Below are 15829 nucleotides of genomic sequence, written 5' to 3'. Positions count from 1 at the left end.
TTTTCAGCGCCGCTAAGCATTTATTGCACCTTGGATAGCGCGCATTTCAGACAATTTTCGACAATGATTAAATTTGCTAATTATAGCAAAGTACTTGCTGTAATTTCTGAAAATTCTGAGATTTCCAGCTTCGCCAGGCTTGAGGATTGCTCTTTTGCTCGCTGATTAGTGACATCTATCATGGCAAATGAGGAAGGTGATGTATTTACATATGTATTCAAGGAGGATAGATTGGATGGCAACAACTATTGCCTCCGTCCTTCATGATGAAGAATGTGTTGATTGCGAAGAATCTTTGGGATTATGTTAGCGATGAAGAAATTAGGCCCGAAGTTGTGGCTCTTGCTACTCCTCTAGGAGAATGTGGACAGCGGGTAACTCAATCTGCTCAGCCTGCTCTGGCTCAGCCACTTCCCCAGAGATCAATAGCACAAAAGGCATGGAATACACGGGATGCACATGCTTTGTCATTGATTGCATTGGCAGTTTAGTCGACTATTATCCCTTACATTCGGTTTGCAGCTTCTTCATAAGAAGTGTGGTTGACCTTAGAGTAGATGTTTGCTGGAAAGAATGAGGCACGTATCTCTTTCTTGAAGAAAGAGCTCAAGATTGTTAAGATGGATGAGGGTGGTTCTATGCTGATCATCCAAATAAAATTTTAGGACTTGTGTGAGCAGCTTGTGAATGTAGATGAGTATTACTTAGATGTGCTGTTGATATCTACTACCTTGAATTCATTGCCGCCCTCGTATTTGGCCTTTCATACAGCCTTGAACCTCACCATGAAGATTTTCCCACAACCACTACTTTCCTTCAGTTGGTCAATTTGCCCTTAAAGAAAGAGCAGACAAGAAATAATAGCTAAAAAATGCTCCGTAGAGCTTTGGGACATCAGGTGCTTCACAGAGTAGCAAGAAACAGGGGGACATGCAAACCAAGAAGGGCAAGTGTCACTATTGCAACAAGCTAGGACACTACATCACTCGATGTAGAAAGCGCATAGCCAAGGAGAAGGAGTCGGGGATGTGTGTTTCTGGTGCACCTTCTACTACCACTGAGTCCACATACTTTGTTGCAAACAAGGACTATTGTTTTACACATGCAGTTATGACTCTTCTTGGGCTGATAGAGTACTTAGCTCTACTGAGGATGTGACAACATGGTTTTTTTATAGTGGTGCTTCCAGGCACATCATATCGTGAAGGGATTTGTTTTTCTCCATTATTGCAACCCCGGTTGGCAAGTTTGTACAATGTGCCAACAGTGCATCGTACCTTGTTAGAGATATAGGGAAGATTGTGTTGACAGCCATTGATGGCTCTATTCTCTGTTTGCAGGATGCTTCGTTTTTGCCAGGCATAAAGAAAAATTTGTTATCTATTTCTTCTTTGGCAAGGTGTGGTTTGCAAGTCACCTTTGATGATGACAAATGCATGGTGCGAGATAAGGAACACATGACTTTGGTTTTGACTGGCACTTTATGCCATGGGTTATATGAGCTGAATGCTTTTTCAATTGATCAATCGGTCTATCTAGCATCCACTCTTACTCCTACTATGTCATAGGCGAAGCTATGGCATGCTCGCATAGGGCATGTAAACTATGGTGGCTTGATGCTTATACAGCATACACAGATGCTTAATGGCTTACCTCTCTTGGAGAGACCACCTGAGCATATATGCAAGGAATGCATTTTGGGAAAAATGCATCGTTTTTCGTTTCCTTGTGATGTTGCCTTTAGAGCAATTGTCAGATTACAGATTGTGCATTCAGACATATGTGGCCCTATGCAGATAAAGTCACTGGGTGGTTGTTACTATTTTGTCACTTTCATTGATGACTTTACTCATTTTTATTGGGTTTACTCTGGTAAAAAAGTCAGAGGTGTATGATGCATTTTTGGCTTTTGTAGCACTTGCTGAAAATCAATCTTGCTACAGGCTTAAGACTCTCCGTTTGGACCGAGGGGGAAATACATGTCTTCCATGCTGAATACTTTTTTGAAGCAAAAAGGCATTGTCCATCAGTACACTACTGTTTATACTCCACAGTAGAATGGGGTTGCAAAGAGGAAGAATCGGTCACTCGTGGAGATGGCCGGATGTATACTGAAAGCAAAAAGCTTGCCACATTGTTTCTGGATGGAAGCAGTTATGTGTGCTTGCCATGTCTTGAATAGGTGCCCCACCAAAGCATTGAAGAATGTCACACCTTTTGAGGCTTGGAACAGGCGAAAACCTTCTGTTGGGCATTTTTATACCTTTGGATGTCTTGCATATGTGCACATTCCCAAGATACTCACGAAGAAGTTGGATAATAAGGCTGTCAAATGCATTTTTGTGGGGTATAACAATGAGAGCAAAGGATATAGGTCATATGATCGTGTCCCTGAAAAGGTATTTGTCAACATGGATGTGGTTTTTCGATGAAAAATCAGAATTGTCTCTTGCTGGTTTTGACGCATATGATGCTGCCAATGATGTATTTAAAGGGCTGTTGCCCATTTCTTTCGATGATACAACTGGAGCTTCAGCAAGTGAACCTAATGTTCAGCCAGTTGCTCCATTGGGTATTGTAGAAAATTAGACCATGGCTAATCTGAATCTTTCGCAAGGTGCTGATTTTGAAATTTAGCAAGAGCTTGTACAGAATCAGGAGGCTAGGCAAATGCCTAGATGGTATTTGCAGACTATGACATATCATCATTTGTGTGCTCTTACTGCCGGTCGTACTAGATGGCAAGCTCGTATGCACAATAGTGCACATATGATGGAGTTTGATATGTCAGCATATACAATTGATGATGAGGAGCTTGAATGTTTTGAGGATGCACAACAAAGTGTGCATTGAATGGCAGCAATGCAAGCTGAGTTTGATTCCATCATAAAGAATCAAACATGGAATTTAGTATCTTTGCCTGATGGGAAGAAAGCCATTGGTACAAAGTGGGTCTATAAGCTGAAAAGGAATCGAGATGGATCCATTGACAAATATAAGGCCAAGCTTGTGGCCAAGGGCTACACAGAGAAGAAAGACATTGACTATGAGAAGACATTTGCTCCTACATCCCGCATAACTACCATTAGGTCTATAGTTGCTTTGGCTAGCTTGTGGCCAAGGGCTACACAGAGAAGAAAGGCATTGACTATGAGGAGACATTTGCTCCTATATCCCGCATAACTACCATTAGGTCTATGGTTGCTTTGGCTGCCCATTATGGATGGACTATGCATCAACTTGATATAAAGAGTGCATTTTTACATGAGAAACTTCAAGAAGAAGTGTATGTACAGCAGCCCATTGGTTTTGCAATTGAGGGATCCGAACAGTCAGTCTACAAGGTGAAAAGGGCTTTGTATGGTTTGAAACAAGCTCCTCGAGCTTGATATTCAAAGATTGATGCCTTTTTGCTCAGCCAAGGTTTCATAAAGAGCTCATCAGAGTCTACTCTTTACATATGTAAGGAGGGGGGATCCTTGCTAGTCATATGTCTGTATGTTGATGCTCTTTTGCTTATAGGGACACATGTTGATGAGATTTCAGCATTCAAACAAAATTTGCAGCAAACTTCTTGAGGGGTTTGGCTTATAAGACTGCAAGCCAGTGTGTACACCAACGGAACTTGGACTGAAGCTGTCATTGCATGATGAGAGTGACTTGTTTGATATCCATACATATGCTCTAGTAGTTGGATTTCTTATTTACTTATACAACAACACAAGGCCAGACATACAGTTTATAGTTTTAGCCTTGAGCAGGTACATGCATCAGCCACGCATGTCACATTGGCAAGCTATCAAGCGTGTTTTCCGTTACTTGCAGGTACTAGGACTCTTGGATTGCTTTATGCCTAGGGGGGACCACAGCATGAAACCAGCCTTCCTTCTCAGATAGGGTGGTTTGACCTAATTAAGCACTTAATTACAACAATCAGCAAATGAACATAAACTGAAATGCTCACTTTATCTTTATAATCTTGGACAGTGGACACCCTGTTGGTATTTCTTTAATTTCAATTGCTAATGGATAAGTTACAAGCCGAGATTTCACGATCTCCTTGGCTAATCCAAAAGCCCCTTGCTGTTCCAAAAATTAGCAAAGCATTTGGGCAAATTGCCCCTTGACCCAGGACTTGCTCTAATGGAACCCCAACTGGTCAAGTGATGCCCCAAATTCACAATAGATGGGCTAGCATCTGAAATCCTCACAATTCCACAAATTTCCGGTGCTGATTTCAGTGTACAATGCCTTTGACTGATGGCACGGGTTCCAAGGTGGCTGCTAAACCCTAATTACTGCTGTAATTTAGGGTTTATAGCAATAAACTCTCTATTGTTCACTAAATTTGGCTGTACTATGCTACCAATGGCTGAGAATTATTGAGAATGCTTAAGTATAGACTGGAGGAGATGAGAGAATGTTGTAGAGAGAGAGAAAATCAGCTGAAATGTATCTTTTGATTCGTAGCTCTGATGACGAATCTGATGGCACCAACAGCTTCAAAAGAGGGGTAAATCAGGAGTTCAGCTGGCAAGCCCTCCTCTTTTACCGCCGCCTCTCTTGAGGCGGAAGAGAAAACCTGCTGCCCCTTGTCCTGTCGCGGCGCGTGATCAGTCATCGTCGCCTCTCAAAGCCAAATCTGATCACCTCCTCTCCCTCCACCAAGCTCTTGAATGGCTGCAATCAGCTTCCACCACCCTCCAATAGCCTTTTCCCTAGTTGCATGGGAAAGTTTTGCCAAGTGGCAGCCTTCCTAATGCATTTTCAGCCATTAAATTAATTAATTCTGAAAATTAATTTCAGCCCTTTTGACCCTACCTGAAATTAAATATGCCCATGTGTAATGAAATTGGTTAGGCCACTTGCAACTTGGAGTGGTTTCCAACCTCTGTTGACCCTTAGACTAGCATTAATTAATTAATTAATGCTAGTTCCTAGTATCCCCACTGACACTTAATGGCCAAACCATTGTCCTAGGGTCCAACCTGGCACCAACTGACCACCAAAACCTAGTTGGGATAACTTAACACAACTTTTGCCTTTAACACCTACTGCATCCTCAAGGTCCTTGGCCCGTTCCCATGAAATAACTGCCATGTGTATCCCATGTGCTAAACAACCTTGCACATTTGATTAATAACTTAATCAAATGTTACTAGCAAGATTAAAGCATCTCAAAATTTCACGTCCTCATGACAGACCTCCCCCTTGAAAACCTTGCAATCATCCTCGATTGCACTGCATTGGGCCAAATCAAAAGTATATAATACAGGAATTTCAATTTGGCATGATAGTCACCACAACATTGGCCACTGTTGTCGAACCATTGCATATGCACAAAACTCATTGAAAATTTCCAGCCAGCAAAACATAATGGAAAACTGAAAAACAGTCCAAAATTGTTGCTAGAAACCATTGGATGCATCCATAACTCATGTTTCTCAACCGTTCTGACTTCAAAACCACAGTAAAGCATATTCTCAGCATTGAGATCCATTATCACATTGTCAAAGAGAGGCTACATGCAAGAGATATCAGCCTTGCTTGTTGTTCTATCACCAAAAATGCGGCAGACATCTTTGCCAAAGCTCTTCCTCCTGACAAATTTGAAGCATTTCGCAATGCTTTAAATTTGATCTCCTTTGGTGGATGACCCTTGTATCTTAATCACTCTTTACTCCAGGGGGTTTGTTGGGTTTGACTCATGCCTACGCTCATAAAGGAGTTTCGGTGATCTTCGGTAGGACATTGGGGCACTTTTTACTCTCCGTATGAGAGGTTTTTTTCCCTAGATTTATTTCTTTCATTTTATGTATCTGTGTTATGTAGTTTGGGCACTTATCATGTTTTACACTCTTCAGGTGTGATCACCCTCTTACAACCCTAAGGTTTAAGGGTTGTACTTTGTACTTGCACCTTACACTTCAGATTATTGCATTGGGTGTCGTGCTCTCACACTCTACATTGTCAATTGTACTCTCAGTGGAGCTTCGATCTGTCCTTCCTCTCACATAATTTTGGTCTCCATTATCAGTCCCAAAAAGGCTTTAGTTGTATTATTGACATTTATTGCACATGGTAGGACAAATGCTCTAAAATCCCCCATAAATAAGGCATGTGTGAGCACTTTTACAATGTACCATAGTTTGTTAGTCTCCTCCTCTCCGACCACTATTCCCTTCCTCCTCTGCTTGGTTGTTGCTGCCCATTGGTGTTGCTGAAGCCATTTCTTGGCCTTAGCGTCCTTTTCCTCTTCCCGACGATTTTGATGAGAACAACCATGAGGAAGCTATGCTTACACGGGATTCAAACGATGCACATATATATTCTGCATTGCTTTTGTGTATTTCTCTAAAGAAGTTTTACCAGTGGTTACCTCCTGCAAGGGATCCCTAGAAATATGGTCAAAGCTTCAAATGTTATATGAGGCACCTTCCCCCATGCGTGCAATGGCCCTTTATGGACAGCTTCAATAGATGAAGTTTGAGCCAAAGGACACCATTTGGTCATTTTTGCTCCTTGTTACATAAGTACAAGATCAACTTGATACATGCAGTGTGCCCTTCAAGAGGCACATCTCATGGAAATGATATTTTACAAGCTTCCCCCAAAGTTTGATGGAGTGGCCGATGCTTTGTGGGCACAAACATCTTCTACACATACAAGCTTTACACATATGTCCTCAATGCTGCTTAAGCACGAGGCATCATTGCATTTATAGGGAAGGTTTCTATCTCATTATTGAGGTTTAAGTGAGGCCTTTACAACTTCAGAGAGGGGTGACAGGAAGAAGTCGAAGGCCCAATGTTATCATTGTGGTAAAAAGGGGCACTTACGTAAGGACTGCAAGGAGTTAGCAACCTCACGGAAGGAGGAGAAGAAGAAGAAGTGGGATGCAGACTCCTCTGACAATGCATCCTTTTCCTCAGACTCCGACTCGGATTCTCCGGCCAAGGCGAAGTCCAAGGCACAAAGGGGATCCACTTCTTGATTGAGGGAAGGGCTTGATTGCCCCTAGTCCTAGTTATACGGTCATCCCTCACGACTCTCTAGTGCCAAAGAGGAAGTGTGAGAGGGTGGTGAGATGAGGTAGTTCGCCTTATCTATGCAAGTATACATGTGCACATGTTTCAAAGAGAGACATCCCTGATGCATTGACAGAAGTCTAGCAGGTTCAAACCGTGGAGGTAAGATTGACCTTCAGATTCATGATAGAGTGTTATTTGTGAGAGAGCAGGCTTGGTTCCTAGTTTTGTGCTCACAGGAGGGGACACTTTGGCGTTCTTAGCCAAAGGCAGGGGATTCATGGTCACATATCTTTAGAGGCATTTTTTACAGGATAGTCTTGTATGCTATTGCGAGACATTGTTGACGAACCGGTAGCTTAGTCACCCATTGGTTGGGTATCTAATTTGGTGGTTCTATGTTTTATGGACTATGATGAGTCATTATCATTGTATTGTATTAAATCACCCATGATCTAAGACAAGGTATTAGCAAGATTGCCAACTCGTGTGTGAGTTTGTGTATGCTAGTTGGGTCTAGCACACTTGTCATTATTTAGGTATTATTTGAATGATTCTTATGTAGTATTTGTGGCATTTTATGCTAGTCTTCATGTGGTCTTCTTGTTGGAGAGAGGAGCCAGTTTCGGTGCTTTATATTGATAGGTTTGTACAATTGGATGCCCTTTTTAGTCATACTTTCGATTATACTCTATGACAAGATGCCATGACAATTGTATTGCATCCTCACGTCTTTGGCTTTTTATAGATGTTGTAAGGTACTGTCCATACCAAAAACAATGCACTAAATATAGAAATAGATACACCTCAAGATACTGAAACAATGGAAGTGATGATCATAACAAGCCTTGAACTAGTACATAACCTTATTTGTCCCTCTTAACTCAGAATGAAACTACTACTTTCTAAAAGGTGGAACTTATAACATGTCTATGAGGAAAGTGACACTCCTTGCTGTCAAAAGATAACGTACTAGCGAGATAGTAGGGTTTGCGGGGTGGAACACAAAGTGAATTCAGTAAACATGGAGAAGAGAAGAGAAGAGACAAGAAACTCTAATGAATGAAATGATGTTCTTAATCATGGAGTGAATGTGATACAAGGGAACAAGGGTGCCATAGCACAAGGAAGATGATGAAGACAGCCACGAACCACGAACCGCAATGTCCTCCTAAAGGGGTGTAAGGGTAGTGGAGAGGTTGGAGAGAAGAGGTGACGGACTAAATGAATCTGCCATAAGAAATGAATGAGAGAGTGGCCTATAAATAGGCACAGTCAGTCTAGGATGGCGCCCCTTTTTGGGATTGCAAAACCTAAACGCAAAATATAGAAATGCAAAAACACAAACTACGGGTGAAGGGTGAAGGTTTCTCAACACCCTCTCTCAGGCCCAAAAAGGGGGAGAAGGGAATAGTGAGGTGGAGATAGAATGCTACATGCTGAAGAATGCTCATGCAGCAGGTGCCACTTCAACAGTGTCCCGCGTGGGAAATTTGTTCACTTGCCCAAGCACCCTAGTACAAAGATGATGAAATCATGTAATGCATAGAAGGAATGTCAGACTTTGTGTGGTGTCGAGAACCATAAGGATATGCCCGTACTCAATCTTGGGAGTTGGCTCCATGCTAACCAAGTGACCAGGACAAGAAGAGGAAGAGGAAGATGTAGAGGATTCCTAAGATTCAACATTTCCACCTGAAAGGTAACTTGCAGTAAAGAATAGTAGCTTGACTGAACTGGAGAACCTGAAACTCGACCTTGGGAGAGAACCCACTAGCTCCGTGTATCCATGCGGGAAGGAATACGAAGGCCTCGTCATTAAGTCGCGACTGAACTTCCAAGGCCCCGATCTAGGTAGGTCCTTAGAGATCTTGGGTATCAATAGGTGAGATGACCACTGGAAGGAAGCCACCCCATCTAAGGGTAGAAGAAGAAGATAAAAGGCCTCCGCCAGGGTGTGCGAAGGATTGAGTGGGGGGTGGGGATCCCATTTGACACTAAGAGGAATAGGTGCAACCCTCGAAGGGCAAAGAAAGATCATCCCCCTCTGAGATAGATAGGGAATCCAAAAACTCATGGATCATGGACTCCGAAATGTCTAAGGATGAAGAAAGTGCCCCCGATCATGCCGAAGAAGGTATCTGGGATGGTGAAGAACGCCTAGAGATGGCTTCTCAAACCTGAGTAGGCGAGGGTGAAGGATGGGGCTCAGACTGAGTGGGCAATAGTCGCTTCTTCTCAATGGAGCGGACTGTGAAGCCGAAGAAGAGGAAAGAGTCGAGCAGCCAGTCTCTCTCAAAGGAGCGGATTGACGAGGAGACCATATCAAACAATCACTGTCTCTCGATGGAGGCGGCGGATTGTAGAACTGCAGGCCGTGGTAGCCACTGTACTCGAAAATAGGTGGGAGAAGATTACCGCTAGCATTGCGACGATCTCCAAGAGGTCGTAGCGCCAATCGATCCTCCATGTGCTCCAAAAGGACTTAGTGCGTATCAGATGTGTCTTATTGCCTTTAGCATAGTACTCTGATAGCCAATGCAGAACGATCTCTATGGCCCAAAAAGGACAGGTGGCACAAGGAGTGCCTGGTGAAAGACGCATATACTCTGGGGGGGGGTGGGAAGCAAAGGTCGAAGTCGGCAAGCATCGACGGTGTGTCTGGTGATGCCATAGTAGGAGCACCGAGTAGTTTGGTCATCTGTTGGTAAGGAAGCTATGGGTACCAGTGTGCCTTGATGAAGAAGGAAGAGGTCAACCACAAACCATAAACAGCAATGTCTGCTTTAAGGGCTAGGAGGGCAGTGGAAGGGCTGGAAGTGAGCTGACAGTGGGAGGAGGATGCGACCAGCAGTAAGAGGTTGCAACCAATAGAAAAACGCAGGTGAGGAGAGAGGAAGACTACAAACGCAAGAAAAAACCAATAGTAGCAATCAACATGCTAAAGTCAGCTCTGAATAGTTTGTGATAGGCTGGAAATAGGCGCCAAACTATTGTAGACAGCAATGGCCAGCTTTGACCGCAATGTCCGGGGTGTGGGCAGCAAGCTGAAATACCTGAAATCTGCAAAAATGAGATTGTTTTCTGAATGGAGAGTGATCAGCAACAGTCGCTCTGCTGTAAACGGCTGCAAACTGCGGGTGGAAGGCTGGAAACAGGCGCAGACTGTAGATGACAGCAAGGGACAGCTGAGACTGTGATGTCCTCTGCAAAAGGGGTGTGGCCAGCAAGCTGAAAACACTTGAAACTTGCAAAAACAAGATATTGATGCAGCGGAAGAAGAAGAGAAGTGGATGCCGAACCCGCCAACGCTCTTTGCCTTCATTGGAGTGGAGGATCTTTGCCACTATTTGAGCAGATCCAGCTCTAATACCATGTCAAAAGATGACATACCAAGGAGACAGTAGGGTTTACAGGGAGGAACACAGAGTGAACTCGGCAAACATGGGGAAGAGAAGAGAAGAGAGAAGAAATTCTAATGAATGGAATGATGAAGTTCTGAATGATAGAGTGAATGCAATACAAGGGAACAAGGGTGCCATAGCACAAGGAAGATGATGAAGATAGCCACAAACCGCAATGTTCTCCTAAAGGGGCGTGAGGGTAGTGGAGAGGCTGGCAAGAAGAGGTGATGGACTGAATGAATCGGTCATAAGGAATGAATGAGAGAGTGGCCTATAAACAAGCACATTCAGTCTAGGATGGCGCCCCTTTTTGGAGCTGCAAACCCTAAACACAAAACACAGAAATGCAAAAATGCAAACTATGGGTGAAGGGTAAAGTGTTCCTCAACACTTGCACCATGGGAAAAAAGCACATAGGGTGACGTAGACTATTAGGCACAAAGTATACAAATGCCGTCTCCCGTCTCCTTGTTAAACATTAGTACACATTCAAAATTCAAATGAAATCACAACTTCCCACTTAGGGTATCCAAAAAGGCGAGACACTGACTCAATGCCAAAAGAGACTCCACTATCAACCCATTATGCGGACCTTCAATCACGAACCTTCAATTACAAACCATGAACACTCGAACTATTGCATTGCAGTGCAGGAGCTTGATGAAGATTGACTCTTGTATCCAATGTGGATGGATGGAAGTGACGATGTTCTCTGCTCAAGAGCGGGCGGCACCCCTCTTCACAACAAGAACAGCCCCAAAACTCATTCTTTTCTCCACCCAAGCACACACCCTCAGTACTTTCATTTCACCTCTTCAATTCAGTGCCTTCCCTTCATAAAAGGACATTCCCCCTTCTTCAAGGACAGCACCTAGGTGCTGAAATATACCTCTTTCTCTCCCCTTTTACAGCACACAAGCATGTGGTTTGCTCCATTTGCTCAAGAACAGTGTGGTTGGCCTCTTTATTGACTGTCACAATCGCCTCCCCACCACATACAGCCTCTTGGCCTGCTATGACCATGTCTCCATCATCATGTAGATCTCCATGATCAGTTTGCTCAGTGTTTCCCCCTAATTCCAGCCATATGATGATGATCTTGGGCTCCAAAATCAGTGCCTATACTCAACTACATAATGGCCTTTTTTTTAATCACGATCACACACAGGGTGTCAACTTTTCATCCAAAGACTGATCATAAAGGTGTTGTATTATCTCCTAAATATAGTCTTTGTAAGGCTGTCATATGGGAAGCCTTAAGCTCACTTAAAAAGTCATTGCACCATGACTCAAGAGTGTGTATTTATGGACAAGAGCATTCCCCGAAAAGACAGTAGCTAGTATTTCCCTTATTTGTGGCCAGATACACAAGACATTCCTTTAGCTGATAAATTTAGTTCTTGATTTCTGGAAAGGTCCTCACAACGTCAATCTTTCTCCCTTCGTGTGTCCATTCTCTCCCCCTCCCTCTTACCACTTTCTCGCTCCATCTCTCAGTAGGTCTCGATTTGTGTTTCATATGTGCAAGTTCTGGATTTTCTACTTTTCATTTTATTGGTTCCCTCATAGTCTTTGCCCCGAGTTTAAGAAGTATTACTGCCTATGCTCAAAGTACAGTTCTTTGTATACAGGTCTGGATTGGGTTCTATTTGTTTTTTGGTTCCATTGTTTGTCATTGCCCTGAGCTTAAGAAGTATTACTGCTGATGCTCAAAGTCCAGAGTTTAAGAAGTATTACTGCTTATGCTCAAAGTACAGTTCTTCTTTGTATACAGGTCTGGATTGGGTTCCATTTGTTTTTTGGTTCCATTGTTTGTCATTGCCCTGAGCTTAAGGAGTATTACTGCTGATTCTCAAAGTCTAGTAATTCTGTGTAACTTGTGTTGAAGACCAACAACAATTATTTTGCATCATGGTTTGCAGTATTATGGCTTTCTACTGAGCTGATTCTGTTATCCAGGATCTTGTGCCGTACATGGATAAAGGACCTTTGGAGCAAAAGCAGATGAATATTCATCCACCTAAGCGACCAAGAGAATCAAATTATGTCTCATCAAGTATACCCAAAGGCATGTCTGCATACCAACAAAAAAACACTGGTTTCCTGTTCAGAACATGATAAGACTAACCAGAAATGCAATTAATATGTGGGACTATTTGGGATAATGTCTATATAAAGAGTACTGATACTAAAATGCTCTTACCTGGAACTCTTATGGTGTGTTAAATGCTGATATTTCTCAGTGAAGTCTCATGTAGAGGAGGAGGAGGAACTTCAACAGGCCCTTGCTGCCTCCTTACAGGATACACGGGAGCAGTCAGTAGAATCAAGTCAACCTCAATCTGCTGATGGGAGAAGTGAGACTCCTTTGAAAGATGTAGAAGCAGCCTCACAAGAGAATAACAGCATTCGCAAATGTTGTTATTATCCACCTTTACCAGAGGAACCTGGACAGGCAGATGCAACAGTCTGTAGGGTGGCCATTCGCTTCCCAGATGGTAAAAGAGGTCAAAGGAGGTTTTTGCGTGCTGATCCTATTCAGGTAACCTCCAAAGTAAAAGATTTTTTGTCCTTGGAAAGGCAAATAACGTGTGTCTAGACAGTCGTGCAGCCTGGTCCTTGAAACTCTACAATGCTTATACCAAAACACACAAGCATAATGCATGCTCAAGTTGTTTAAAAGGTTGCCATTTTTGACATAAATCCTGTCTATTTTCATTTTATGAATGAGGAAGCAATGTTTTGACACTAATGCAGGTTGCTGCACTGTGACCTGGAAATTGTTCAATTCATTGTCACCCATTTATTGCAACAGTAAAGATTTCTGATTGGATCCCAGTGCCTGTACAGGTTATAAAATTTTAAGTCAGAAGTATAATTGGATACTTCTGCAATTCATTTGAAACCATACAGGAAAATTTTATGGAATTCGGATGCTGCTGTCTGCAAATAGCTTCATTTCTGTTTGAATGTGATCTGATGACAACCTTCCTATATTTCCTTGCTCACATGGGCAGATGAGTTTTGTTTGAAGAAAGGGCAAGAAGTGAGCCGCACTATTTAGATATTTGTGCACTAATCCCCAACCCTAGTTGTCAGACCAGGCTAGCCTTAGGTGGTTGTCCCAGCCCAACAGAGTTGAACTCTGCTTTGTTGCTGCTACAGTCACCACGTGTATTGTCTAATTTGCAAATTCCCTTGCTGGAATTAGGGCCCAGCCTGCAAGGATGCAAAAGGAGTCTTTTTAGTTTTGTTGGCACATTGCAGGTCTAACAACTGCAGGATAAGGTTGATTGAGAGTTCAGAACATTCAGAAGAAACAGAGTACATTGGTGTCCCATATTTAATCTGTGCTTATGAAGTTTGTTTTACAATCCCTCAATTGTACTTATCATTAGAGCTTTGTTTCAATAAATGGTTTTTCCTCTGCCTCAGTAATATTTAACAATCTTCCATGCGTTGATTTTTGTTATATGCAGCTGCTATGGTCCTTTTGCTACTCCCAGGTCAAGGAAGCTGCTGATGGGAGATCTTTTCATCTCACACACCCGATCCCAGGCCTCGGAGGTGGAGTACTCAGTTATGAGAGGAACGCCAGTATTGATGAGGCGGGGCTTGCAAACTCTATGCTGGTCATGACATGGGACTAAGTAGTCAAAACTAAAATTATCTAATGCAATTTTGGCAGTGAAGATTGATGTGCGTCAAGCTATGAGTGTAGCATAACTGCTAATATGTGTATACCTCCTAGCACTCGCTGTCTTATAGTGGAAGGTAGTGTGAGATCTACCTTAGATAGGCCTACCTTGAGCTGGAACTGTGGTCGGTTCATGCTCGAGCAGTCGATGAGTGAATAGCAATTGGCATTTCTTGTGATTCTAGGGTCATCTTGCTCCTTAATCTTGTCAGCAAATCATTTGGAACTTGATATTTGCGCATGTGGTGATTGCTTTACTTCAGATATTCCATGGTTGACAATGCCAAAAGACGTACTTTCTTCTCTGCAAATCAGATACATCCTGTCATCATGACAGGTTCCTCAGTCTATTAGTATCCATTTCGCCTCTCGGGTCTTGAACATGGCTTTCCTTTTAGTTGGACATGCCTGTAGTCTTCGCTTCCAGCATATATAATTGAAATGAAAGCAATTATTGGTTTGAGTAATCACTTGATGGTAGACACAGAATTAAGCCAATTCTATTATTTTTTATCCATTATCACACTGCTTCTTCACTTCATTGGAGACAGGCTAAAAGGCGGAGGAGAGTTTTAAAGAGCAGGTTTCTGTATAATCTGATACAATGCTGGACTGGAGGAGGTTTTCAAAGACTCTGATTTTTGAGAAACAAGATACAAAATATGCTTTTCCCATGATGGATAACTGTGAGTATTTTAACACGTTCGCTTGAGAAAAATGCTCATGTTGGCATGTCCAACATGTTCGATTTCAATTTGAAGTTCTCAACCCTATGCACCCGAGTACACATAAGCCACTGAGATTTTATATTAGAGTACTCGAGGTCCCCCTGGCATTCCTTATAGCCCACTAGGTAGGTTTTAATTTGGGATTGGTTGTATGTGGCTTAGATGCCCAGCCCACTCAACATTTTGTACTCAAAAGTGTGGTAGTCCCAAGGGCTTCCATGTTGCGATCCAATGGGTGTTTTGTCATATCTGTAATGATGTATTTCTCGTGTGTTGGCAGAAAGTTATTTTTCCTCTCCTTTTGAATGGCATTCTAGTGGAGGGGTTGTGTTGCATCCAATTTCATTGTCTTTGCTGTTTCATGTTTGCCTTTTTCATGCAGACTTAGTCTTAAAGGTTTCATGGTCGCCCAGAAAACACATATATGGTTTTTGCTCATCCTTGCTTGCAGATGGAATGCCCTCTGATTCAGGGTCTATTATTGATTACAGATATTTGAAACGTTTGATTAAGTTAATTGGGATATCTTAGCACTTCAAAGTTTTGATTTCGAGTGGTCCTTTATTTGGGCAAGCCTAGAAAGAGGGTAATGTAGTCTTAGTTCATTTTCGTATCAAGAAAATTTGTTTGATACCCTTTTGTTCATTTTTAAATGGAGAGAACATTATTAGAGATGAGTAGCATAAGAGTTGGAGCTAGGGTCCTCTAGTATGATCATGTGTGTGTTGTCCTCCATGAGTACTAGAGGTGCTATTGGGCACCTCAAGTTATGTCTTTGTTTTTAATTGTAGTTCATTCTATTATCGTTACATCAATATTAGAGAACTCCTACGGGCTAGCATGTGGTGTTCTTTTGCATATTGGAAAAACTAGCCCACATTACCATATTCAATCATAAAAAATAGTGACAATAGAATGCACACGAGTGGGCACTAGATGCAAATTTGTTGTTAAAGAAATTTGAAAATAAGG

The 15829-nt window shown here is 42.4% G+C and overlaps 1 protein-coding gene across 1 annotated transcript in view; it reads left to right on the top strand.

Moving 5' to 3' along the window:
* Nucleotides 1-15159, top strand: part of LOC148040105 (UBX domain-containing protein) — a 72702-nt gene extending 57543 nt beyond the window's left edge. Inside the window, exons 8-10 of the mRNA XM_087696653.1 lie at nucleotides 12392-12500; nucleotides 12676-12974; nucleotides 13912-15159. Of these exons, the coding sequence (XP_087552779.1) occupies nucleotides 12392-12500; nucleotides 12676-12974; nucleotides 13912-14082 (579 nt within the window). The 3' untranslated portion in view covers nucleotides 14083-15159. The remainder of the gene's footprint in view (nucleotides 1-12391; nucleotides 12501-12675; nucleotides 12975-13911) is intronic.
* The last annotated feature ends 670 nt before the right edge of the window (nucleotides 15160-15829 follow it).

The sequence above is a fragment of the Lygodium microphyllum genome, chromosome 2 (genome assembly GCF_053477565.2).
Source record: "Lygodium microphyllum isolate KBCC chromosome 2, Lygodium_microphyllum_v1.1.10, whole genome shotgun sequence".
In the NCBI taxonomy this organism is placed as follows: domain Eukaryota; kingdom Viridiplantae; phylum Streptophyta; class Polypodiopsida; order Schizaeales; family Lygodiaceae; genus Lygodium; species Lygodium microphyllum.
Note: the sequence above shows the minus strand (reverse complement) of the source record. Positions and strands in the feature narration are given on the sequence as shown.